General features: G+C 32.6%; 4 protein-coding genes across 5 annotated transcripts in view; 2 read left to right on the top strand and 2 right to left on the bottom strand.

Annotated features, from left to right (window-relative positions):
• LOC104740886 (ethylene-responsive transcription factor ERF012) lies at positions 5,305-6,534 on the bottom strand. The gene has a single exon (XM_010461611.2). The coding sequence runs from the start codon at positions 6,354-6,356 to the stop codon at positions 5,643-5,645; it is 714 nt and encodes a 237-aa protein (XP_010459913.1). The 5' UTR covers positions 6,357-6,534; the 3' UTR covers positions 5,305-5,642.
• On the top strand, positions 18,933-20,717 carry LOC104740885 (transmembrane emp24 domain-containing protein p24delta5). The gene is made up of 4 exons (XM_010461610.2): positions 18,933-19,220; positions 19,781-19,993; positions 20,089-20,165; positions 20,283-20,717. Exons 1-4 carry the CDS (start codon positions 19,005-19,007, stop codon positions 20,425-20,427), a joined length of 651 nt encoding a protein of 216 aa, XP_010459912.1. The 5' UTR covers positions 18,933-19,004; the 3' UTR covers positions 20,428-20,717.
• Positions 24,372-26,884, top strand: LOC104740884 (WAT1-related protein At1g21890). The gene is made up of 7 exons (XM_010461609.2): positions 24,372-24,642; positions 24,728-24,790; positions 24,958-25,074; positions 25,602-25,869; positions 25,959-26,117; positions 26,204-26,355; positions 26,443-26,884. Exons 1-7 carry the CDS (start codon positions 24,440-24,442, stop codon positions 26,660-26,662), a joined length of 1,182 nt encoding a protein of 393 aa, XP_010459911.1. The 5' UTR covers positions 24,372-24,439; the 3' UTR covers positions 26,663-26,884.
• Positions 26,857-27,998, bottom strand: part of LOC104740882 (lysM domain-containing GPI-anchored protein 1-like) — a 3,553-nt gene continuing 2,411 nt past the window's right edge. Inside the window, exons 2-5 of one of the 2 annotated variants that reach the window (XM_010461606.2) lie at positions 27,731-27,848; positions 27,451-27,612; positions 27,315-27,346; positions 26,857-27,217 (exon numbers count right to left, since the gene is read on the bottom strand). In XM_010461606.2, the coding sequence (XP_010459908.1) occupies positions 26,946-27,217; positions 27,315-27,346; positions 27,451-27,612; positions 27,731-27,848 (584 nt within the window). In that variant the 3' untranslated portion in view covers positions 26,857-26,945. The remainder of the gene's footprint in view (positions 27,218-27,314; positions 27,347-27,450; positions 27,613-27,730; positions 27,849-27,998) is intronic. The other variant, XM_010461607.2, reaches the window with a different exon arrangement.

Raw genomic sequence — 27,998 nt, 5'->3', positions numbered from 1 at the left:
TCAAAAAGATACAAAAATATTTGAAATAATTCTACATAGGTTATTCTCATTCACGAATATTCAAAAATATACAATAATATCTCTGTTTCAAAATATAGGATGTTTTAATTAAAACACACATATTAAAAAATAGTTACTTTAAAAAAATTTAACCAATTATAAACAAGACTGCATAATATGAAATATAAAATTAATTTCAAAATTGCATAGAAAGTTGGAAACATCCTATATTATGAAATAAAAATACTTCTCTAAACATCATATATTATGAAACGGAGGGAGTATTTAATTTATTGAAATGAATCACCAAGTAACTCGTATGATTTAACTAGACTCTTATATTTATAAGAAGCCAGACTTGATTTCTATTCTTTTTCTATAATCTTTGTTGTCTAAAAATAATACAATTTTAAAATTTTCATAAAGCATCTCAACAATGAAACTCGATTAATCTTCATGCAAAAATTATCCAGAGTGTTTCATTTTTTTTTTACTCATAGAATTTATTGAACTTATGCAATATTTTCAAAATATTAGTTAAATCTTATACTGAATAATACTAGATTATGGAATATTTAAAAATCTTGAATAAATTACACTAAGTTTAAAATCTTTGAAGTATAAATATTACATACGAGAGTATCATATCTTAATCTGTAATATTCTCTTATTATATTAATCCTTTAAAACAATTTTCAATAAATTTAAATAATTGGAAAGCGTCACTTTCATTAATAAGTTTTGTATCCATGTAAACTATAGTTGTAGTATTAATTTTTACAGCCCGCATGTAATTGTCTGACAGCATTTTGACTCAAAATTGTTGACTTGAAACTTGGAAATCTAACCACTCCACACATAAATTAATTATCCTGCAGATATAGAGTATTTACTGGTTCACAAATTTCCCATAAAATAAAAAAGTTCAGTGCCTTCAAATATGCCAATGCATCTATTAAAGTTTGAACTAATACATAGTACATCTACATTATTTTTTTGGTAGACTGAACTTTTTTTTTTAACAGCAATTTTTTTTTCTTATATAGACTGATCAACTTTTTTAAACGAGTAAGTTTTTTTTTTTTTGGTGGTCAATTATAAGCTTTTATGACAAAATGTAAAACCTTAGAATACTTCTAATAAAAATACGTGCATGAAAGATATTAAATTCCTCGAAAATGGTCGACGACACCATATGAAGTTTACATAACGTATTAAATATAGAGGCATATACGTACTGTCAATAATTGATGTATGAACCTAATTTTTCTTTAAACAATCAAAACGTCGACCTATATCTTTAATTATTTGCTAGTAATAATTAGGATATAGTATTTTTTTAAACATTAAAAATTGTGGACGAGAGAAGCCAGCAGAGGAATGCTTGTTTCGGCATGCATGTCTCTGCCTTTGATTGCGAAATTTATTAAGATGTAAATAGTTGCATATAATAAACTCGAATAACATTGTTATGACTTGTGCGTTTTAATTTTTAATGTATTTGAAATTAATTGTTGTGCATATACTGTATATGTCTAGTTTAATACAGATTGTTACAATCAAATGAAAATAATGCGGTGATTGCTGAAATTGTTGGTCCAATGGGTGCCATCCACTGACAGAAAATTAATAATACCTTGGTCAATGTAAGTCTTCGTAGTTACGGTTCTACAAAATATTATGAGACTAACTCTCCCATTATTTCAGCACGTACTACACCTCTCTATGTTATAAGGATTGGGCATTGGAAACTATTATGTTATATGCTACTCCCTCCATGGCTTCATACTAGTGCTTACTTGACACAAACCATATTCGGTTCGGTTTATCCTAGACATAAAGATATATGCGAGTAGATACATTGAGTTGAGATAAGGTGGCTATGATTAACGTTGGAGATTTCTGTGAGCGCATATGCATGATGATATTTTTGTGAGTTTTTTTTTGAACTTCACATTATTTGAATTCAAAAACAAAAATGAACTGAGAAGTGAACCTCACCAATCATCACACTTACAAATAATATTGAAATTTATCTCTTTTGTGTTTTTTATTTTTATATTGGAGCATTGATCTCTTAACTTTAAGCAGGTTACTACAAACATGCAAGCAGACAACATAATTACAACTTGCATTATTAAAACAAATAAATGGAAGTTGCCTTTTCAGTTTTGATGTTCTTAAATTTGGAGTTTGCCAATTTGCTATGGGCCATTGCCAGTTGCCCAATTAGTGTTGGCTCATCTTCCGATAACATTTTTAATGTAGAACATTGCTTACAATATAATCAACCATCTTTCTCCGCAGATATTGTGGGTTCCAATATAATCTTCAGCAGACTATACTAGCTGAAAGTGTTTACCCTTGTAATTATTCTTAATAATCCTTATAACATAAATATGCTAACGATATACTTACTAGAACATATTTACAAATTTTACCTATTTCCTTACTTAGTTGGTTTTTTTTTTTTGCTTTCAGCTATTTAAATCTGAAAGCAATTTTATTTAAATCTGTAAACTAAACTGGTCCAGTCTCTGTGGACAAAATCTTTTATAAATGTGTGCCAATTTATTGCCAAAAGATTTCCTTACTAACGATTTTCACAAATATTTTAATAATAAAATTTAATGAACTATTTCCGGATAGAAAGAAACAGACATTCAGATTTTCTTATGGGTTATATATTTCGTAATTAAATTGTGCATGTGGTTATGATTTAAGATCCGATCACCCATGTCCTCACAGAATAATGCCTTCACAATATACAAATGAAAAACTTCTATAAGGTACCTTATATAGTTATGTATGTATATATATCGTTAAAAGACAAAGCACATATCACCTTAACTTTAATTCAATCATACATGTATAGAAAATTTTTCAATTTTTTTTACTAGCAAACAATTCTTTGCTACAAAGTCTATACAAAAGTGCTTGGCATCACATGTTTGGTAATGTAGCTACTGATTTTTGAAAGCGACCAAAAAATATAAGTTAGTATTTTGTTTTAGGTTTTTTTTTTTTTTTTTTTTTTTTTTTTTGAACTAAAGTATTTTGTTTTAGGTATTTTATTGGAATAATTTTTTTTCCACACGACAAGTACATGATAACACTTTGTCATCCGCCGCCAATTCTTTCCGAATCAAGATAAGTACAAGTAGAAAATAAAAGTCGAGCGAAGACACGAACAAATACAATTTTTTTTGGAAACTGTGATGCATAAAGCAAACTAAAAAAACCTAATGCTGTTGACGATATTGACTTCTGTTTATCCTATACTACTGCTACATGTTACTCCTATCATAAAGGTAAGGATCTGACCTTTTTTTTTTTTTTTGGCAAACGGTAAGGATCTGACCATGGTGATTCACTTTGTTGTAAAACTTATTTCTTTTTGCTTGCAACTCTATATATAAACCAAACAGCATGTTTTCTTTCAAATTTCGTGGTTCTTCCACAAATTTCGTGAAGGGAATAAGTAGGTTTCAGTTTGAATGATTGAATCTACTAGAAGAGAAAAAAAATCATCACAAGTTATCCTATTTTCTAAAACTTCTCATCATCATCATCTAGAATTATTATTATCGATTGAACCGTATATTACCTGATCTGAAAACTGAAAGATGCAATTCTTATACAGTATAACATTTTAGTCCATTAAACTTTGTTAGCCTCATCATTTCATTTGCCTATTATATTCAGAAACTGGAGTTAAATAGTTCAATCTGGGTTGATAAAGCCTTAACTGAACCAAATCATGCCGGGCTTCTTTCTAGCCCTGTGCATTTTGCAATACCTTTAAATTAACCTAACAGATTTAAAGTTCTATATTAACTTAGCCGATAGTTTTAAATATTCATGACGGTCGCCTAAATCGATAGTGGACCCAAAACCAAAGCCCATGTATCCGAATCACATTTACTAAAGAGAATAAACGCTAACATAATAGCGTTGAGCAGGAGACAAGTCATGTGGCTTCAAGGTTTCATCCCAAATACTGAAGTTTAGATGTGCCTTTGACAAAGAGATGCTATAACACTTTGATGTGATAAGATATGAATATTATGAATGTCTTATCAAATCATGTAATCTTCTCAAGTATGGGGTCCCATATTTTGTATTAGTTTGGCCCTCATATTTGTGAACAACCCATTTAACTATGTTTTTTTGTTCTTTCTTTAGCTATCAAATAGCCGATAATGTCTTCAATATTTTTGTTAAATTTTAAGACCCATAAATGTATCATACTAAACTCACATGATCTCATCATTTATTCTTTATAATAATGTATATGGTGTTCGTATAATGTAGATTCATGGGATATGATCACAATACTAATTAACTATTACAACAAGTTCATCTACGCTAGCCAACAAAATAATATCGAATCATACACGCACACATGCACTAGGAAACAGTTATGCTTGCGCAAATTCATGTATTGAAGAATGTAAAACTTGTCTCGTAACTTTTAAACGATGTTAGAAATAAGAATAACAGTTGGAAGCAAAACTTGTGATAATATTCGAATGGTAACGTGGAGTTTGCTTGTATTAGAAATTTAGAAATCAAATACTCTATTTATGTAAAGCCCTGAGTAAATCTACTTACAAACTAAAGCTAGGACTCTTACTATTAAATACAAATCTCCAACCTTTTGGAGATATAAAATATATGATAAATGTTAAGTTTCATGATTTGAATTGAAAAATCATATATACTATTGTAGTTATATCCCTTGACTGCAGTTCTGTCTCCATGGGATTCTCTCCCAAAAGAGGAAAAATAAATTAAATTAAAAAATTGTTTTATTTTTTTTAAGTTCAAGTTTCAAAGATATGATTATATGAACTTTGTCCCCAAGCAATGTGTTGCATTATTTGCCATACCAAACTTTTCCACGGCACATGAAACAGTAAGATTCCTCTGTGAGTATAGTACTACACATAATACTATTTAATCGAACAATTTATGAATCATGAATACACATCGGGAAAGAGTTGTTCAGATTTGATTAGCACATTAATTTACATATAGTTATCTTATCATCTTAAGAACTTTACTATCATCAATGATGACTTCTAAGTTCTAACTAATGATGCTTGTCAACTAGTGAGTGAAAAAATGATTGTAAATTATTCACATCACCGCCTTTACTACTTACCAAAACAGGAATTAACAAAAAAAAAACAAAAATAATGTGTTGGATTACAAAATCATCACATATTGGTAGCAACTTGGCACACATATATTATATATACAAGTAAACGAGTTGAATAAAATGAATAGTGAATTATCAGATTAGTCAATACGACACTGTTTTATTGATCATTTATTGTTAATAAATTGATTAAGAAAGGAAACTCCACACATGAAAAACAGAAAAAGTCAAAGAAGTGAGAAAAAAAAAATCTCTTGTTCATGTGAACATCCCAAGTTGTATCGAGTACATATAAAAACCTTGAATTATTGTATTATGTTCGTGTCCGTCGTCAATTCTCTCCAAGCAACAAACAACTTGGAAAAGAATGGTTACGACGAAGGGTAAATTAATTAACATATTTTAAAAAGAATTGAAAAAATGATAGAAATATATATATGATAAACTAATTAAAAGTATGTATTCTGGACCATCGGATTCAACTGAAGCTCCAAAGGGGAATGTCACCATCTTCGTACAAGTATTCATCGAACATCGTCGTGAAGTTTAGTTGAGGAGAGTAATCAAACGGAGCTCCATCATCGAACAAGAATATTCCATTATGATCCTGATCATACCATGACGATGATGGATCCATCAAAGGCACATGATTGTCCACGAAAGATCCTAATAGAGATTGCATCCCATCATCATCATTATCATTATCATTATCATCATGATCGGACGGTGACGAGGCCGCTGATGAAGAAGAAGGGGCAACAAGGTCAAATGAGTTGGCAGCTTGAGCGGCGACTCTTTGGATGGATTTGGGGGACAGAAGGGTCTTATCGTCTAAGAGGTCATCAAGAAGATGATGAGAAGAAGAGGTAGGGAAGTTGAGATTGGCTTGAGGGCCTTTGAGACACAAAAGTGCAACATCGTATGCCCTAGCAGCTGCTTCAGCTGTTGAGTAAGAACCTAACCAAATCCTTGTCTTCTGATTTGGTGCCCTGATTTCAGATACCCATGACCCCCAGCTTCTCATCCTCACTCCTTTGTACTTCTTAATCTTACTCTTCTTGTTCTTGTTCTTACACGACAACGAAGTATACGAAGAAGAAGATGAAGATGAAGAAGGAGATGAAGATGAAGGAGACAAAGGCATTTCCTTCTTCTTCTTGCTGCTTTGGATCTTGCGTTCTTGTTTCACCATGGTAATGTTGATTTGCACAATGTGTTCGTATATATTGATCAAGTGAAGAGATTGGTCGTTCAGTTTTTGGTTTTGTTGCTGTGATGGATAGAGATTTTGGATGAAATGTTAATGTGAGCTAAGGAGATTATATATAGAGATGGGAATGAATTGGGAGGGGTATGGAAGACGAAGAGATGAAATATTTATTTATTGATATAAATCTAAAATAGGGTCAAATGAAATATAGTATGGCAATTTAACCTTTTACCAAAAAGAAAAAAGAAATATAGTATGGTTTTCTTGTGTATGAATCTGACATTATGGTGCATGACAGGTGTTTTTCTTCTATTTCTCTTTATCCTTGCAATTGGCATTAATACACTTTTGATCCTTTCTCATTAAAAACACAATTTAAAAAAAAAATAAAAAAAAAACTTAAATTTTTGAAGTTTAATTATTTATTCGAATTCGGATGCATGTTAAGGCTTTGTCCAAGTGAACAATGAACCTGAACATGGCTTTCTTTTAACCTCTTCCTAGTTCTGCATCTTCTTATTAAAAAAAAATCATGTATAACTAATATTCTTGGTATTTAGAGGAAAAATATAGAAAGATATAATGATTTTGATTGTTTTTTTTGTGGAATAACAAAAACATCTCTTCTATTATTCGATCACGTAAACTTTTGTACATCGCATATTATTGTAAGAAGACAAAAATGTACATTTTTTATTAATGATAAAAAAAAACCCAAGAAAGCCTAATTTTTTACAAGGACCCATTTTAGATCATTTAAATTTCAATGTGTTCCTTGTAAAATATTTTTAACGGTTTGTATTCTTACCGAAAGGATTATGAGTTTGTCCAACAGAAATTACTGGTAGAAATAGATATCAAACAAAAATAAATTACCGAATGGAGTCAATTTTGATAGGAATAAATTAATTCGAAGTGTATAGATACTATATAGCTAGCTGTGTACGGAAGCCACTTGATGAGCAAATCAAGGAGAGATGCTAAAATAACCTATAGTATTTTTTTAGGTTGAGATATCAAAATTTTCTTTTATCATGTGACTATACACGTACCTATCATCACTATCAGGAGATTACGAATTACAGCTACGTTTTAACGCGTTAACTCGTTTATACGAATTTTCCAAGAAAGAGGCCCCCATTTATGGTTTAGTTATGTTTTATTCTTTACCTATTAAAACTAGTGGGTTTTTAATTTGTAGCTTATTATACTCAAAAATTTCTAGTATCATGTTTCTATAGTTTAAGGAAAAAAATTGACGGTAAATTCTACAAACGTACGTGCACAAATATATATGTGTATATTTACGACCATCAAGCTATTTTGGTCTTTATTGTTAAGAAACCCAAATTTTGTTGCTACACCGAGTCTAGCTAAAGAAATGTCTGGCTTAATGGGTTTTAATCTGTATGACAACTTGGAATTGGATTTTTTTTTTTTTTTTTGGTAAAAAAGAATTGGATTTTTATCATCGTGGCTTGTGACTTTATGAATTTGTGAGTAAGTTACGCGTTAACTAAACAGAGACGTCGTACGCCACAGTAATTAGTATAAATACGTTTGGTAGTATATATAATCATCTCTGGTAACATTTATAAACCATATATATAAGGCAACATGTTACATACATATGCTAATTAAGGAGGAATATACATCATTAAATAACATACGTACATATATTATGAGAAAAATTAGAGCAATCAATTAGCGAATCAATTAGCGGACCATTGATTATATTAGAACATGTAATTTGTTATTATAATAAACATGAAATACTAAGGAAAACAAAAGTTTATTAAAGAACAGCGAAATGAAGATAGCGAAGAGTGAAGTCAGAAGAGTGTGGGAGAAGGTGATGATGCTAATTCGATAAGAGAGTGACTTCAAATAACAGCTGTTCTCACTCTGTCACTTTGCTACCCAAATCCAAACCGCGTTATCTCTCGTCACACTCACTCGTGTATCTTCCTAAATTCTGAAATCTTATTCCTTTTTTATTTTTTTCAAATTCATACTAGTTGATATCAACGCTAGTAATATATACATCATACATATCGAAAATATATGTGCATTCCAAATTTATAATACCATCGTCTTCTCCACATACAACTTGTGTTAGTTTTTTTTTTCATTTGTCTTTGAGTTATATTTTTTTTTTAAACATACTAAAATCAAATTAATTAAGCTCGATTTAGTTCCTACTGTCGATTTAGGATTTCGAATTATGAAGAAATTTTGTCTTACATAATTTTGAAAAAGTAGCGATAGCAGCGTAATATATAGGAACATACTGTATGTAACTTGCGCCATATGCCAAAGACTGGTATAAACAATTGAAAAGGGAGAACAAAAAAAACAATAAAGCATATATAGCTTTAGGACACGCAAAGAGCACATGATCGTATGTAAGAAAAGATTGGAGATGACATGTTCTTTGTGGACAGCCTTGACTTTCTCACAAAGCCTAAGATTAATCATGGGATGGTACTTTAATTTGTTGTCTTCGTCTTTAAATTTCACACTTTGGTCTTAAGCAAAACTCTCCAAATGTCAGTGATCAGTTAGAGAAAGAGAGAGAATATGGGCAGTTTTTGTCAGCTTTCCAGCCAAAACATGCGTTTGCATGACGAGACGAAGCATCTCGATCGTGGCTTCTTTCAGTTCAACTTTTTGAATTTTAACACTTATTTCATCTTTGGCACCTACGTGAATGTCCTCTCTTGAAACTTGAAAATTAAGCAATAAAAAGCTGAACAGCAAATAAAAATATGCTAAGAAATAGATTTGTAGTTTCTTAGAGCATCTACATTGATAAACATTTAGTGGGTTTCTCCAAAAATTATATTTTAATCATTTTTATATAAAACTATTATTTATTTAAATAATAAATCAGAAAAATAAAATATAACCAGTTAGAAATAGCTATTTGTCCAGAAAAGGTTTCTCAAGATTTCTTATCTTTGAGAAACGTTTCTCACTTTCTCTCATATTTTTTTTTACTTTTTTTTTTTTATTTAGTGAGAATTTAGTTGAGAAACCCTAAATGCATATAACCTTACAGTTATCACAATAAAACAATATCTTATCATATAAAGTTAGTTTTCAAAGTTGGTTTTTCATATAATCGCGACATGTGTCAAATATATCGATAATATTTTGATATAAATACATTACAGAAAAAATTAAAAAATTCAAAAAAAAAAATTACAATTAATATTTTTGAAAGTATATAAAACTAAAATAATCTATTATATGACTAATTATAATAAGAAAGTTATCTATTAAATTACTAATTTAAATAGAAAATATGTGCAATTAGTTTATATTATAAATATTTATAATATATCTATAATATAATTATATGACTAATTCTAATAGAAAATTTATCTATTAAATTACTAATTTTAATGGAAAATATGAGCAATTAATGAGAAAATATGTGCAATTTAATTGCAATTATTATTTATTATAAACATATAGTAAAAAGAAATTTATACAGAAAAGTGATTAAAATATAAATAAAACTTGATGTGTTAAAATTAGCATACAAATGAAAATATATTGTTAATTTTCCTTTTTGATTTCTCTTTTTAGATATAAAAGTAATTTTCTCAATTTTTTAAAACTTGTCAACATCTGATCAACATATTGACAAGTTTTTTTTATCATAACCTTAAAAATCACAAATAACAAATTTTACTCAATATCTTATAATATAAAGCTTAATTTTTTATAAAGAAAAATTTTAAATTTTAAAATAGTAAAACATAATTATAAGAAGATTTATATTTTGACAAAATGTGAAAACTTAAAACTGTAAAAACATAATTATAATATTTTATATAAACAAAATTTTCGTTTAAAACATTTGATAAAAGATTTTAAAACTCCTCGCAAATCGGACGGTTCATTATATGAATTTTGAGTATTTGGACCCAAAACAGAACCGAAGCTGAGAAGCCACAAACTTGGTCGTTGTGTAGAAATCGAAGAAGAAGCCTAAAACGAAAAAATGGAGATTTTAGAAGTAACATTGGTCAATTTCTCCAGGATCTTTAGTAAGTTTCTTTGCCGAGACGACGATCACTAAACTTTAATTTGTTAAATTTCATGTAACTTTCAATTTAAATTTTATTGGTGAAGAGTGGATTGACCATGTTCATTATAGTTTACGTTAGGTTGTTTAGATCACCTTATTTGAGTTATATCTGGATTTTGCATGCTAAGTTTCATATATTTCTAATTTACTATCAAATGACAATGAGTGATTGTTTTACATTCCATATTATTCTAATGTGAGAAACCTAACATAGTTTTAACTTATAACTAACAAAGACATATTATTATTTTTTTAAACAAATGGGATCTTTCTTGATGTATGGAAAATCCAATATAATGCATGTATTTATTGGCACCGTACTCTCTCCGTACCGATCGCCAGAGATGACTATAGTCTCACCACGATACACTCTCAACCTCAATAGTGTCAAAAACCTAGTATAGTGTTAAAGGTTTTCTGATTCATAAGGTGGTAAGGCAACAACCTTATATACATGCACACAACTTTGACCTAAGTACATTAAAGATAATTACCAAACTAATACACAAGTATAAACTAATTACATTAGAGGACATATCCCACTTAATACCTTCCCTCAAGTTGGAGTATGGAGATCACAAATACCCAACTTGCGTATAAAAACATCAAACTCCGGACCACCCAGAGCCTTAGTAAGTATATCCGCCAACTGCAATTTCGTTGGTACATGCAAAGGAGCTACAACACCACAAACTATCTCATCTCTTATAAAATGACAATCCTTTTGAACATGCTTCGTCCGTTCATGGAAAACTGGATTGCGACTCAAGTGTATAGCAGACTGGTTGTCACAATGAAAAGGAATGGGATACGAGCAATCAACGCCAAGGGACGTAAGCAACTCACGCAACCAGAGAACCTCACTCACTGTATCCGCCATGGCGCGATACTCTGCCTCAGTCGAAGATCGAGAGACAGTATCCTGTTTGCGTGTCTTCCAAGAAATAGGAGAGCCACTCAACTGTATAAACCAAGCCGTTAGGGAATGACTAGTACAAGGAGAAATAGCATAATCCGCATCACACCAAGCAACTAAACGCAAGTCCGAGTCCGCATGCAAGAAAATACCCTGACCCAGGCGACCCTTAAGTTAACATACCGTTCGTATCGCCGCATCCCAATGTTCCGTACGTGGTGCATTCATAAATTGGGATAGAATGTGTATCGCATAAGAAAGTTTCAGACGCGTGACACCAAGATAAATCAACCGACCAACCAAAAGACGATAACGAGACGGATTGGGTAGAAGGTTACCAACCGCATGTTGCAACTTATGATTCTGCTCAAGCGGATGAGAGACTGGTTTAACGCCAAGTAAACCCATTTCCGAGATTATGTCAAGCGTATACTTGCGCTGACACAAGTACATGCCAGAGAAGTTGCGAGCAACCTCAATCCCCAAAAGATATTTCGAGATCCCGAGATCCTTCATACGAAAACGGGAACTCATGTAATCTTTAAATTCTTGGATGAGAGCCACAGAACTACTAGATACAATCAAATCGTCGACATACACCAGAACATGAAGACGAAGGAGACCAATATCATCAACCACAATAAATAAAGAATAATCCTCGATAGACTGCTTGAACCCATAGTCAAGAAGAACAGAAAAGAGCTTCGCAAACCAACATCGCAGAGCCTGTTTAAGACCATAGAGAGACTTGTGTAAACGACAGACTTGAGACTTGTCACTCGTTTGAAAACCCGGAAGTAAGCGAATAAACACCTCTTCCGTCAAATCCCCATGCAAAAATGCATTATGGACATCCATATGATGGACCTCCCAATTACGAGAAACCGAAACCTCAAGAAATGATCTCACAGTAACCATCTTACAGACTGGAGCAAAGGTTTCGTCATAATCGAGTCCCTCAGTTTGATGATTGTCGAGAACCACCAAACGAGCTTTGTAACTCTCAAGAGACCCATCAGAACGACACATCAAAGTAAACACCCACTTACAACCAAGGGCCTTCTTCCCTTCAGGCAGTGTCTCAACTGTTAATGTACCACTCTCTTCAAGTGCTTCAATCTCACCACGAACTGCTTCACGCCAATGCTCATTCTCAAAAGCTTCAGCATATGTTTTGGGAATAACCCCATCAGTAATGGCAGCGAGGAAGGCGCGATGAGAATCAGAAAACCGGGAACAGTCAACATAATTATCAATAGGATACCATGTAGAATCCACAAAATCACTATCGGAACGGACATGAGTAGTGTTGGCTCGACAACCTTTTCCCATTTGTACTTCAGGAACATCGAGAGGTTGTTCCTCTGTTTCCGAAACAGATTCAACCGAGAGTATACTAGACGTATCATCCTCATCTGGTAGCATAGGAACAAGGACAGGTGAAACAGGTTCAGCAGAGGCAGGAGTAAGAGTCACGATCGAGGGAACCATCAAAGACTGATCAGCAACCGGAGAAAAACTGACATTTTCAGTAGGAGACGAAGGAGGTGAAACAGACGGAGATGGAGGGACAAGAGCAAGTTCAAAACAATCATTCTCAATATTTGTCGGGAGTGACAATAGTGGCGAAGGCGAGGATGAACCATCAAGCTTCGTTGTAGAAAACGGAAACTCGTGCTCGAGAAACACAACATCTCTAGATGTCGAAATGACCCCAGTGTCTAGATTGTAAACCTTCCAACCTTTCTTCCCGAAAGGGTAACCAATAAAAACAGAACGATTACTCCGCGTTGCAAACTTATCACCACCATGTTTTTGATTATGCACATAGCATAGACAACCAAAAATACATAAGTGAGTAAGTGGAGGAGGGCGATTATACAAAACCTCAAATGGACTTTTCCCTTTAAGAACTGGTGTGGGAGTGCGATTGATCAAATAACCTGCTGTCAAGACATAAAGACTCCAAAAATCAACCGGAAGGTGAGCCTAAAAACGAAGAGCCCGAGCAACGTTCAAAATATGTCGATGTGTACGTTCAACACGGCCATTCTGTTGAGGGGTATCAACACATGATGTCTCATGAATAATGTCGTTATCCCGAAAGTAATTGGTGAGACATAGAAATTCAGAACCATTGTCGCTCCTAATGGTCTTAACCTTGCGTTCAAATTGTCGTTCGACAAGGGAGATGTAATTCCGAAGAGTAGTGGGTGCCTCTGTTTTATTTGGCAACAAATAAATCCATAAAGCTCGAGAGTAATCATCAAGGATTGTGAGAAAGTAGCGAGAACCACAAATGGAGGTAGTCTGATATGGACCCCATAAGTCACAATAAATTAGCTCAAAACTCTCTGTTGTTTTATTAATACTTAACGGAAAAGGATCACGAGATTGTTTTACACGAATACAACATCGCAAGACTTAAAATCAACAACACTACTAATACTAGAATCCGACAACCGCAACAACTCCATCGCTTTAGAGGCAGGATGACCTAATCGCCGATGCCACACATCACTAGACTGCTTTTCCATAGACTGTGCCATACGCACGACCTCCAGACCTCTAAAAAAGTAAAGTCCATGTTGCTCCTCACCCGCTCCAATCACTGTTTGTGTGATGCGGTCCTGGATAACACAAATCTTATCAGACAGCTGAAAAAGACAACCACTATCTTTGCTTAACTGTGATACGGAGATAAGATGACATTGCAACTCATCAATGAAAAATACGTTATTCAACCGCAGTTGAGAGCCTAAACGAGCACTGCCTGTCCGTGTAGTCACAGTAAGTCGACCATCCGGCAGGTTAATGAACATGGGAGCCATATCCTGCACATCCAACAGAAAATCAACATTACCGGTCATATGATTCGAAGCACCAGTATCAATAATCCAAGATTCAATAAGAACTTACCCGAGAGATGCTCATGAGAATCACCTTTACGTTCATTAAGAACAGCCCGTAGTGTTTTCCAATCTTGGTCGCTCAAACCACTAAAACCTACCATGTCTGCGTCGGTGAGAAAAGCATGAGCAGCAACAGCAGGTTTAGATGCAGTGATCTGATTCACCCGAGCAGGTTCAGTCCGTTTCACCAAAGGAGATTGTGAAACCGAGGTAGAAAACTGTGGAGAAACAATGGAGTTGCGACGATCATTACTCGAAGAACTCTGTTGTGACAGAGACTTGGACCGTGGACGGTCTCCCCACCACTAGGGATAACCAATTTTCCGAAAACAATTTTCGGCAAGGTGATCATTCCTCCCACAACTCGTGCACATTGCATTAGGATCCTTGAGTTCAACATGTTGCCGTGGGCGAAATGCCGTTTGGACAGCGAAACTAACCCCATCATGTCGCTCTTCCATCATACGACCAACTTTCTTGGACTCCTCGTCCTGAGCCACAACTTGGTAAGCTTCATCGAGAGAGGGAAGAGGATCTCTAGAAAGTAGAGAGGATTTGACCGCTCCATAAATCGTTTCATCAAGCCCCATTTCTTGACCGAGAAACGCTTTTTTATGTGCGTCCACAGGTCATGAGCAATCTCATGGTTAGAAAGAGAGCTACTCAGATCCGGAGCCACCGTCAGCCGAATCCAAGAGACAACCATCGCGTTATTTGCCCACCAATCTTCAAGATCTTCAGAGTCATCAGCTGGTTTGAGGATAGATCCATCCGCAAAACCAAATTTCTTTCTTGCCCGCAAAGCAACTCGTAGATTCATCGCCCACTCATCATAGTTAGAACCACAAAGCTGTGGTTGGGAGATGACAGAACCATGATTATCACTGGAGGACAGATCATAAGGATCAATCCGTTTTCGAGTTGCTTCAGTTCGTGTTCGTGTCTCTTTCACGGTAGAGGAGTCATCCGTGACACCGGTGCCAGAAAGTATACCTGACATCAGAGAAGTATATCGATGAGAATAGATCGAAAATACTAAAGTCAAGAAAAGAGATCAAAGAAAAACAGAGGATCGTATAACCTAAAAAGTTAGGTTTTGCTCTAATACCATGTCAAAAACCTAGTATAATATTAAAGATTTTTTATTCATAACGTAGTAAGGCCACAACCTTATATACATGTACACAACTTTGACCTAAGTACATTAAAGATAATTACCAAACTAATACATAAATATAGACTAATTACATATCCCATTTAATAAATAGTTTATACATTTATTATCTGTGTAAATTGATCATAACAATATCGGAGTATTATAGCATGGCATAGAAATTTAGAGGAAGATGAAGGTTTTTTTTATAAAATTATTATTTCCATTAAATATGTACGTTGAAGGTTCAGCCATACATAATGGATCCAGTGAACTAGGTTCAACCACCGAATCAAATTTTTATTTATTTATTTATTTATTTTTTTTGTATATCTCAAATCTATGATTTAGTCGGTTTTGAAAATGTTAAAAAAGATGTGGGGACATAATATACGTTAGACCCCATACACATTTGTTTGGTAACAAAATTCATATATTTTGTTTTTCGTCTTCATCGAACACACATATCTATATTGGAATTTGAGTTAATAATATGATGCGGCACCCATACAAGTGAGTAAAAGCTATAAAGGTCAATCTCATCATACTTGTTCCCTCTACCTTTATTAGAAAATATACATGTCATCTGTTCATGTTCACCTTCAGCACTTATATAGTAAAAGATTGTTAATCAACTAGGAGTAGAAAGAAACAAGCAAAGATCGTTCTAAAGGCCAAACAAAAAAAAGACGAAGAGTAAAGGTCGTCGTTGACAAATTGAGGAAAATGAAGGTAGTTCGGACTTCGGAAGGCATTGCAAGCCCAAATGTCCAATTATAAATGATCATCGGTCATGTAGAAAAGTCGATGGCCCATTTAAAAGTCGGTTTGTAATGCACTAAGCAGGCCTGATTATTATTATTATTATTATTATTATTATTATTATTATTATTATTATTATTATTATTATTATTATTATTATTATTATTATTATTATTATTATTATTATTATTATTATTATTATTATTATTATTATTATTATTATTATTATTATTATATTATTATTATTATTATTTTTTAGTTCACATCTAAAAAAAATAAAAACTAATTCCTTCTCTTGTTTATGTTTGCAATTACAAATATGAAATATCATATCATGTTTTTATGAAACACTGATATGCTATCTATCTTGTAAAAAGAGAAAATTAATTTTAACATAGAAATATAATTTTAGTTGCAAAAATCGTTAATATATTAGTTGTAAGCGTAAAATATGCATTATATTTATTTTAATATAACTAATATATTTTGTTATTTCCGCCAAAATAATCTTAAAATAATGTGATATATATTACATACTATTATTCTTTGTTGATAAACAATCTGGTTTACGGTTTGATTTCATACTAGAATTGGATCCGTGCTAGAGCACGGGTTAACATTTATTTTATTTATTTTGTAATTTTTATTTAAAGTGTTATATATATGATTGTTTTATTTGTTTTAATTTTTCTTTTTGCTCAAACACTATAACATGAAATAATGAGATGATATTTTATGTTGAATACAACTTATGAAAATAACTTATGAAAATAAAATCTATTTTGTAAGATAGATTCTAGTAGATTTAGATTTTGACCAGCGGTACACTGCAGTTTAACTTATTTGATAAAAATATTAATTTCTGTTTGTTAATTTTGTTTGATTTGTTTAGTTTTTAAAATTATATATTATATTTTGATTGTTAATTATATGACTTAACCTACACTATACCACATATTAATTATTTTGTTGCAGTATTAATTAATCGATTTAATTAGAGACGTCTATTAATCTAATATTCATATTGTTAACAAAATAATGAGATGATATTTTATTCATGTAGCACCGATTAATGACATTTTAAGTTTCTATTAATATCTACTCAAACATGTCTAGCTATATAACCCGTCGTGTGATATTTTAATTCGTTGTACACCGCAGAAAAAAACTTCATAAAAATCTAAATATATTTTTAAAATTTAAAATGTTTTAATAAAGTTTCTTTTTTATAGAAATTGAACTACTTATAATATTTGAACTTCTTATAAAGTTTAAATATTATTAATATCTTAAACAGTTATAAAAATTAAATGTTTTAATAATTGAAATATTAATAATCTTTAAAGTTTTTAAAAAGTTCACAAAATAATGAGATGATATTTTACCCGTGTAGCACCGAATTAATGACATTTTAATATTCTATTAATATCAACTCAAACATGTCCTCCCATATAACCGTCATGTGATATTTTAATTCATATATATTATTAAAATTTAAAATGTTTGATTAAATTTTATTATTTTAGAAATTGAAATACTTATAATATTTGAACTTCTTATAAAGTTTAAATATTATTCATATCTTAAACATTTTATAAAAAGATAAATGTTTTAATAATTGAAATATTAATAATCTTTTAAATTTTTAAAAAGTTATACATTTGAATTTTTAAAGTTATTAAAAGTTGAAATTCTTTAAACTAAAGAACCATAATAAAATGCATAAATTTTTTAATTTCAATGTCTGATAAATCAAGGTTTCTGCTCATTCGTATTCAAAATCATTTTGGTCTCTTTTTTATTAATATGACTTTGAATCTTTGTCTAGTTTTCTTAGGTGATGTAGGACATTTTATACATTTTTTTTATTCATCAGTTGAGCAAAATATGCTTGTTTAAAAAAAATTAAATTACATCATATGCAGAAAAAATTATAAATTTTATTAACTAAATATATTAGATAAAAAAATAAAATAAAATAAATGTGAAAGAAGAATCATATATATTTGTTTTAATTAGGTTGGGAAATTTTCTTATTTTTTAAATGTTACATATAATTGATTTGTATGTTACTATAATTAACTAAATTCATACTATCCTTACTTATTAAAAATCAGACTTACCCGTATATTATAACCAAAAAAATGTCACAAGTTTATAACAAAAAAATCACAAATATATCTATTATATAGTCTATAAAAAAATGTCGTTTACTTCCGTTTTATTATATAAAAGATATGATTTCATCAGTTTTTTTGTTCCATAAAAACCTAGAACCATTTAAGATTTCGTTTGATAATTTGTTTTTGGTTAGTTATGAGTTATGACACAAAAATGTTGATACACAATTTAGTGATAACAAAACACAATAAATTCCAAAAATTTGGTTTTGAATTCATTCACCTTCATAACCACAATAATTTCCTCATTCAATATTTGTACCTGTAAACTATAAACGATGGTAATTAAATGCAAAAATAACAAAAAAATTTGCATAAACGAAACCTGCTAAAATTGTTAAGAAGGTTAAAAGGTCACACTCACCACAATGATAACGCCCCACCTTCTTTAAAAGATATATGCCACGTCGACAATTATTCAGAATCTGATTGGCTCATTTTACGTTGAAACAAGTCACCAAATCCCACTCGCACATTTTTAAACACGCGCGCGCGTGTACTCGCTCTAACTCGTTTGTCTTCTTCGTTTCCTGTTTGGTTTTTGAGACTTCGTTTGACCTTTTCCTCTTTGGCTGGCTTTCTTTGGGTGGACCGTCGCTGCGTCTCCGATGGCGATTACTAGAATTGCTCAAGTCTCGTGGATTCTTACGGTGGTATTGTTGTTGCTGACTGTTAATTACGGCGAAGCTGTATGGTTGACGATTCCGGCGACGGGAGGGACCAAGTGTGTCTCTGAGGAGATACAGAGCAACGTCGTCGTTTTGGCTGATTACTATATTGTCGATGAGCATAATCCTGAACACACACCTGCTGTTTCTTCTAAGGTATGCTTATGCTTCCCAAATTGTGCTTCAATTTGGCTTCAAAATTGAATCTTTTTGGTTGGAGGAGATTGATTGGTTCAATGATTGTGGTGGTCTATACTTTGATGTTAGGGTTTTGTTTTGTATTTTTAGTAATTAAGTTGTGTATTCTCTGTCTGTGACTTGGTACGGATCAAACTCATTGATATGTGTTGTTGAGAGAGCAGTGGAATTTTCAAGATAAGGGTTGATGTGTGTTAGGGTCCTCTGTTCATGTTTTGAAGATAAAGCAGTGATTTTTTTCTTAATAAAGTTTTGATATTTTTCTTTAAGTACATTACCAATAGCTAATCATCGAGCACAGATGATTGAAGGATGCATTAACTCAAGAAGGTTTTAATCGAAATTTCATGTTTTTTGCTTCTTCCTAAATTTAGGATAATCAGATTTGTGAATTTTCAAGTTATTTTTAGAGATTTGAGGATGCAAATTTGTTTTGTGTGTTAATGTGGTTCATGTAGAAGTTATCATTGAAATAAGATTTTCTTTATTTGAATTTTCTGTGATGACTTTGTGGATAGGTAACATCTCCTTATGGGAACAATCTTCATCATCAAGAAAATGTGACACATGGTCAGTTTGCGTTCACAACTCAAGAAGCTGGTAACTACTTGGCTTGTTTCTGGGTTGATGCCAGTCTAAAGCTAGCTAATCCTCTAACCCTTGGGGTTGATTGGAAGATGGGTATTGCAGCCAAAGATTGGGACTCTGTTGCTAAAAAGGAAAAGATCGAGGCAAGTCTTCGTTGCCCGTCTTTTATTTAAACATCTTTCCGTCTTTCTTCTTTCTGATACGAAAACTTCATTGTTGTGAATGTGTGTATTTGCAGGGTGTTGAGCTTCAGTTGAGGAGACTTGAAGGATTAGTGCAGGCGATTCGTGAGAACATAAATTACATCAAAGACAGGTATGTGTCTTCTGCGTTGTTGCGGTTAAGTGTTATCTCTTTGAGTCTGTGAATCAAATGGGTATGGATTGGGACAAGAACATAGTCGATAAAAAGCATATTTTGTTTTGGATACAGGGAAGCTGAGATGCGAGAAGTGAGTGAAAAAACTAACTCAAGAGTGGCTTGGTTCAGTATAATGTCACTTGGGGTCTGCGTCGTGGTTGCAGGTACACAGATATTGTACCTGAAGCGGTATTTCCACAAGAAGAAGCTCATCTAAAAACTTGGCTTGAAGGGTACCTACTATATATATAGTAACATCACACATCCCCACCTTGAAAAGAGGGATAAAGATCAAGTTTGTAGAGTCAATTGGTTAAAATTCGAAGAAGAACGCCTTTTCGTTTACATTTCAGTGAAACTTTACTCTACTATGGATAGTTACTTTAGAGATCGTTGAGTTTGTGCACAGATCACTTTGTGTTTGATTGATCTCTCTGTTGGATTAGACAAAAAATACAGTAATGTGACAGTGTACCAAAGTTTTTTTTAACTTTTTTGTTTCTGGCATTTTGAGGTAATCTTTAGTATCTGAATTCCGAAACCTGGATGCTAGATTGCTAGTTAACATGCTTATCTATAATTATCAATGTTAGCCAATAATTCTAGATTAAAATAAAATTAGAATGGGGTGACGTGATTGTTGCAAAGACGACAAATCTGATTATCATGTGGACAAGCTCCTTTGTATGTTATGTCCTTTTCTGTCATGTGTGGGAACAGTTATTAGACATCGAATCGGAGCAAATATAATACATGTTTATTCATAATGGAAGAACCAATACATTTTGGTTAGGTCATCTAAGAATTTACCACTAGTTTATTGACAACACTCGCTTTTATAAATGAATTTTAAATGGCTAGTCAAGCTAAAATATGTATATTTGTTCTCCTTTTTTTTGTCTGAATTTTAGTTTTACTGTTGTTCTGCTGATATCATCATCTTGTTCACATATACAATGGATCTCTTTATAATATAACAAATAAAGTTAATGCTAGGAGAAATAATAGAAACTGGAATATCTATAATATTAATTAAAAAAGAAGAGGTGTAATCCATTAGCCCAAGTTATGGAATGGAGTCCGAGCATGAATCCAACTCCATGTTTCTTTTCACTTTTGCCTAATCTCTTTCATTCGTACGTCATCGTACGAACCTCATACTTACCATCACTTTTACTTCTGTACACGGTAAAATTTCTCTGTTTGTACATTGTTTATCTCTTGTAGACAGTTATATATATGTATGTTAACAAAGAACGAATCATTGTAGTTTTGACACAAAAAGAACATAGCATTCAACATTGAAATGAGACACATCTAAACTTGAACTAATCAATGCATTAAAGCCGTAGGAATGTATCTAAGCAAACAGTGATTAGTTATATATATTCTCATTCTGATTATGTTAATATGATTCCACTACCCATGAAAAAAAGAACAAAAATCCATTTGGCTGGTAATGGGTTTCATACCACGTCATTGTTGTTTGTGACGCAAACTCGCAAAGTGTGGGAATAAATATCTATAGATTCGCAGAAATTAATGAAACTCGATGCCCATCGTTCTTATTTGCATAGCAAGTAATTATCCTTATTTTTTTTTGTTTTGGCATCAACGTTAACAACTTTATTTTTTAATTATTTACTTCCATATAAGTACTTCTTATTCCTCAAATAATTTCTTGTTTAGTAAGTGTAAAAGTCGAATATTTTGAAATCTAGATATACAAGATCTTCACAAGCTATTAGCAAAACGTCTATGATGATATATCCTTTGGAACGAACGATTGATATGAGAACTGCAAAAGGTGCATCATTATATTATATAGACCCCTAAAATGGTTCCACATGTAAAATCAGACTTTAGAACAAATGTGAAATGCTAGTCGATGCCCGTATATATACTTATGAGTAATAAGTCGCATCGAAAGATAGGTAAGATATGTTCGAATAATATTTCGTCGATTGAGAGGGAACATAGTAAGAAGAAGCATCAAAGTAACGTGGAAGATTGATGCCATGCTTAATTAGGGTAAACAAGAGAACATATAATGTAGCCCCTTTTATGTTATGTTTCTTTCTTCTTATCTTAAAAAAAAACGTATATACATATGTATACTTACAGGTATAGTTTCTCAAAAAATATATATATATATATATATATATATATATTATTTTTTAACATGCAGAAGAAACATTAATGTTATTGCCCCTAGGCCATGGTTATATACTTATATTCAGATTTGCTAATTGATTTCTTTTGCATATGCGTATATGTTTGTTTATAATATTTTAAGGAACACAGAGAAACCAATCTTACCAATCTTGATCTAATATGAATATAAAAATGGGACACAAAAGCAGGCAGCCTTACTGATGACGAAACGAAGAGCACTAGTAGCCGCGTCGCATTAGAAGGACCTAACCACGCTTGTCGTTTCATGGGACGAATCACAGCAAAATGCATCACAAAAAGCACATTTATTTTGCTTTTGCTTCATTAATTTAGGTTTATGATCATTTGTTTATGGTACCCTTGATTACCCGTACAAAAACGTGGTTCAATTTTACTCTTACTATTTAATGCAAGAACTATGCAAACATTATCTATTTCATACTATATATATTGTAGATAGTCCATTGGAAACAAAAACCATAAATTATAAAAATTAAATATATACAAAATACGAAAGCACTAACATTTTTGTAACGTCATTCAGTATCCATATAAAAATGTAGGTTTCCGGCTTCTATAGCTAATTATTATTACATATTTCACAAACAATATCAAGAAAAACCAGCCAGCAAATTTAATCCGTATTATTATTATTCAGACTGTACAAATATATAAATATATATAATTTGTGATCTATATGGTTACGTTTTATCAAGCTGTGCACAGTGCACTTTCATGTACTTCTTCTTTATATGTGGTACGAACTAACCATAAATTAGCCTATAGAAAATATTAGAATTGATTAATCTTTGGGATGGTGTCCACTCTTCAAATCACCACAATGTCCCCTATCTATTTTCGGCGACATGATGAATAGGTTTATGCACCCATTTATTTTAAGCACTAAACACAACCATCATTCGCTTCTATATTATGTTAAATTAGTATATATATATATATATATATATATATAATATTTAAATCAGCTATCTCATCGGATAAAATTCAATATTTTTGGCTCATTATCGACACGACACAACGGATCATTCACATATGGATCCACAAAAATGAATTCGTAAGTCCTGAAAAATTATAAAAAAATGTTTAAAAATGAAAGAGTCATGTGTCCCGTTAATTATAGTACTTAAACATATTCTGATTTTTCACATATATAGATAGACATATGTATATATTTCTGGTTAAAACTTGTTGATGATGCAAAAATTTACAGTCGCTCACGTTACTCATTGCAATAAATAAAAGGTTGCATACTATAAGGTTGCATAATGTTTTATATTATAACAAGAGGTGAAGAGTTTCGTGAATATTCAGGTTGATACTAATTTTTCTTTTCCTAGATTCGACAAGTGTGATGAGTGGATAAAAAATGAATGACGTCTGAGTGGATTGTGTATATAACACAAATAAATAATGTAAGTGCATGCTTTTTGATTCTTAGAAACTACTATTTGCTTATAACTTACGGATCATATATATATGGTTCGGCTTGAACGTTAAAAGTCTAAATAGAATTTGGTGTATATTGGTACATTACACGCTTTTTATTGGTACGATACGTTACGATTCGTTATCAAATATAGTAATACTACATTGACGAGAACATTCTCATTATAGTGATCTTAGATTAATAAAACAGCCAATCTTATTTATCCAAATATTCCACAAAAAATGCGACATTATACGCAAGTGTTCACAACCAATAGTCTTATATATAAATTAAGTAGGTACGTAACCAACGATATTACGACCTAATCCGGTTTTGATTATCTAGAGCAGGAGTATAGTTAGCCACACATAATGGATACGTACTTGGTAACATTTTAAAAAATCAATATTTTAAAAAGTGATGCTAAAATAACCAATGGATTGTAATATGCACTCGTATATTGCTTTTTGTGTCAGCACAATTTGGCTATATAAGCAAGTACCCTCTTGTAGTGTAAAAACATTCACAGCTCATAACTAAGTACGCTTGAATACATCTAAAAACACCAAGAAAGAGAAACTTAGAGAGAAAGAGAAAGAATATAAAAATGGGTAGTGAGAAAATGTGGGGAGGGTTAATGAATAGAGTGAAACCATACTTAGCAATGATATCTATGCAATTTGGTTATGCTGGTATGTACATAATCACCATGGTCTCTCTTAAACATGGCATGAACCATTACATCCTAGCAGTTTATCGCCACGCAATCGCCACCGCCGTCATCGCTCCGTTTGCTCTTTTTCATGAAAGGTATATATTTTCTCATTTATTTGTAAACCGGCTAATCCTTCCATACTGAATCTCTAACTTTGTTTTATTGATATGGTTTACGCAGGAAAATAAGGCCCAAGATGACGTTCCGAATATTCCTCCAAATTGCGCTGCTCGGTTTTATTGAGTAATACTCGTTAACTGTTCTATATATATCACACACACACAGAGACACAAAACATAGGAACACTCTCTATGTTTTGCTTTTGCAATTTTTATATAGTTAACGCAAATATCAGTAGTAATAATTTTTTTAGAAAAGTTAATTAATCATGAGGGTCGATAAAATGACAGGCCGGTGCTGGATCAGAATCTCTACTACGTCGGGATGACTTACACCTCAGCAACTTTCGCTTCTGCTACGGCTAATGTCCTTCCCGCCATCACCTTCGTCTTGGCCATCATTTTCAGGTTTACATTTTTTTTTAAAATTCTTATAAACATTAATTGCATGCTTTTTTCTTTTTGAAAAAAAAATTAATTGCATGCTTTTAGATTGATATATATATTCGTTGTTGAAAAGAAAAAAAAAAGGATTGATATCTATTCCATCAGGAAACAAAATTATTCTTATCAACTTAATTAATGAAATTACTATTAGAAAATTTTACTCTTTGATATATTACACAGAATTATTTTACTTTGATTCTTATCTTAAGAATGATTTTAGACTTTTCCCATACCGTGGGAACAAGATTAATGGAATCATAGGAAAACACAGTTAATATGTTCGTGGAACTTGATACCACTTGAATAATTAATTAATATAACCACCAAAAAAGAAATATACTGGGTGAGATCATCACTTCCACTTACGTAAGTTGTCATTATAATGTATATGGAACATATAGAACATTACTGTTTGATCATGCACATATAACTAGATATAAAGCTCGTTTAATTAACGATTTCTCTTTTTTGTAAAAAAAAATTTTCAGATTAGAGAGCGTTAACTTTAAGAAGGTACGAAGCATAGCCAAAGTTGTGGGAACGGTGATCACAGTATCCGGAGCACTTCTCATGACTCTCTACAAAGGTCCTATAGTTGACTTTATCAGATTCGGCGGTGGCGGAGGAGGAGGTAGTGACGGTGATGGTTCCTCCCACGGTGGTGCAGGAGCGGCGGCGATGGACAAACACTGGATTCCGGGAACACTTATGTTGCTGGGAAGAACTTTTGGTTGGGCCGGTTTCTTCATTCTACAAGTGAGTAGTACCAATTAATTTACAATTTCCCGGTATATACACATTAAACCAAATCTAACCGGGTTTTGTCTTATTTCGTTAAAACGCAGTCGCTTACACTGAAGAAGTACCCAGCTCCGCTGTCGCTAACAGCGTTGATATGTTTAATGGGAACGTTAGAAGGAACAGCCGTCTCATTGGTAACGGTACGTGACTTGAGTGCTTGGAAGATCGGCTTCGACTCTAACCTCTTCGCCGCCGCTTACTCCGTAAGTCTCCAATCATTTAATTTTAATCTAAGTTTTACACGGTTAATGATTATTAAATTAATGAACTAAAAATTAATGGTGATTAGGGGGTGATATGTTCGGGAGTGGCGTATTACGTGCAAGGAGTAGTGATGAGAGAAAGAGGACCAGTTTTTGTTGCGACATTTAATCCACTTTGTGTCGTTATAACTGCTGCTCTTGGTGTTGTTGTCTTGTCTGAAAGTATTCATCTCGGAAGGTATTTATTTTTCTATTTGAATTCAGTATACATATTAAGTTTTTTTGGACCCAACTAAATTAAATTGTTTCTACTAAAATTTCCCAGTGTGATTGGAACGTTATTTATAATCGTGGGCCTATACACTGTTGTATGGGGGAAAGGCAAAGACAAGAGAATGACCGATGATGACGACGAATATAGCAAAGAACTTCCGGTTAAGAGTCCGGTTAAACCGATAGATACCGGTAAAGGCTTAGCCTGTGAACCCGAGATGAAAGCTAAAGAAGGTCAGGATACTAATAAGGCTACTCAAGTTGAGGTTTAAGGATATTAAACGGAGATGAATCAGTCCCATCTTTCCCTTCTCTGTATATTAGTCTATGCTTTTGCTTTATTTGCTTTCCAAGGTTAACAGATATTTTGGCAGATCAATATGTAATATCATGAGATGAATCAATCATCTTATAAGTTAACTAAAAGTTTTTGTGAGATATGTAACTTCAAAAATAATCAAAGAGATCAATAACCAATGTTTTGGTTTTACTCATCAAGAAAATTCACAAAAGGAGTTTTTTTTAATGCGCGGAAATTAAACAATTGTTGTTGAATCAAGATGAGAAAACAAAGGAGAAAGAAGCAATGGAGATGAGAAATGTGATACAGAAGTGACTAATTGAGGAGGAGGCGGTTGAGACGCTACCGGCTGGACCATTAGCAGGGTTACCTGGGAAGGAACCACCGCTTGAAGGAAGCACAGATGATCTTGGTGAAGATGCTATTGATCCAGGACCATCAAAATCCGGTGAGGGTGCTGGTGCATACATTAGATCTTTAGGAACAGTATCCGGTGGAGCTAGAAGCGGCGCAAATTGTTGAGGTCCTGCATTTTTTACCATTGCACTTACATAAGATCGGATGATTCTAGCACCTTGTTATCCTTTAAACAGATAGAGATATATTGTATAGAAAGAACTTACGGGGACATCGAGGTTGAAGAGACCTGGTCAGCCTATATCAAACGAAAGAAGAAAGAATTGGTAAGTAGTTCAAAATCATTAGTAAGGAGGGTCTTGTGAAAGAGGTGAAAGACAAGGTGAATTGGATTTTACTAACATGGTCAAGATAGTGCCGTTGGCAAACCCATTGTAATCACAGGTTGTAACATTACAGCCAGCGCTACTCTGCAGCACAGTGATGTTACCAAGCATGAGGTTACTGTTTCTACACTGCATACTTGAGCATGATACGGCTAAAGAAGCAGGCTCACAATACAAACTGCATCACATCACACACACAAACACCAAAAGTAAGTAAAAAATGCAATCACAGAGGATTTGATTAGTAACATCAATTAACATAGCTTGAGAGAGGAGAGAATCTTAGATATCATTACTTGCGACTCCCAAGCGCACAGCTACATTGCACACAGTGACCTGCAGCTAGAGCGTAGCTACCATTTGGGACAATCAATCCGAAATCCGTGGCGTAGCTGGGGAACTTTGAAGCACAAGCTGAGAGGAGGTAAAAATACAACAGAACCAAACATTAAAACATCTGTTATTGTTTGCTAAAACTCAAGCAAAAAAAGACCACAAAAGAGGCAACGCTTTTGGTAGCTCAAACACATACAACGCCAAAAACAATACCTTAACGAGAATCAA

The sequence above is a fragment of the Camelina sativa genome, chromosome 14 (genome assembly GCF_000633955.1).
Source record: "Camelina sativa cultivar DH55 chromosome 14, Cs, whole genome shotgun sequence".
In the NCBI taxonomy this organism is placed as follows: Eukaryota; Viridiplantae; Streptophyta; class Magnoliopsida; order Brassicales; family Brassicaceae; genus Camelina; species Camelina sativa.
Note: the sequence above shows the minus strand (reverse complement) of the source record. Positions and strands in the feature narration are given on the sequence as shown.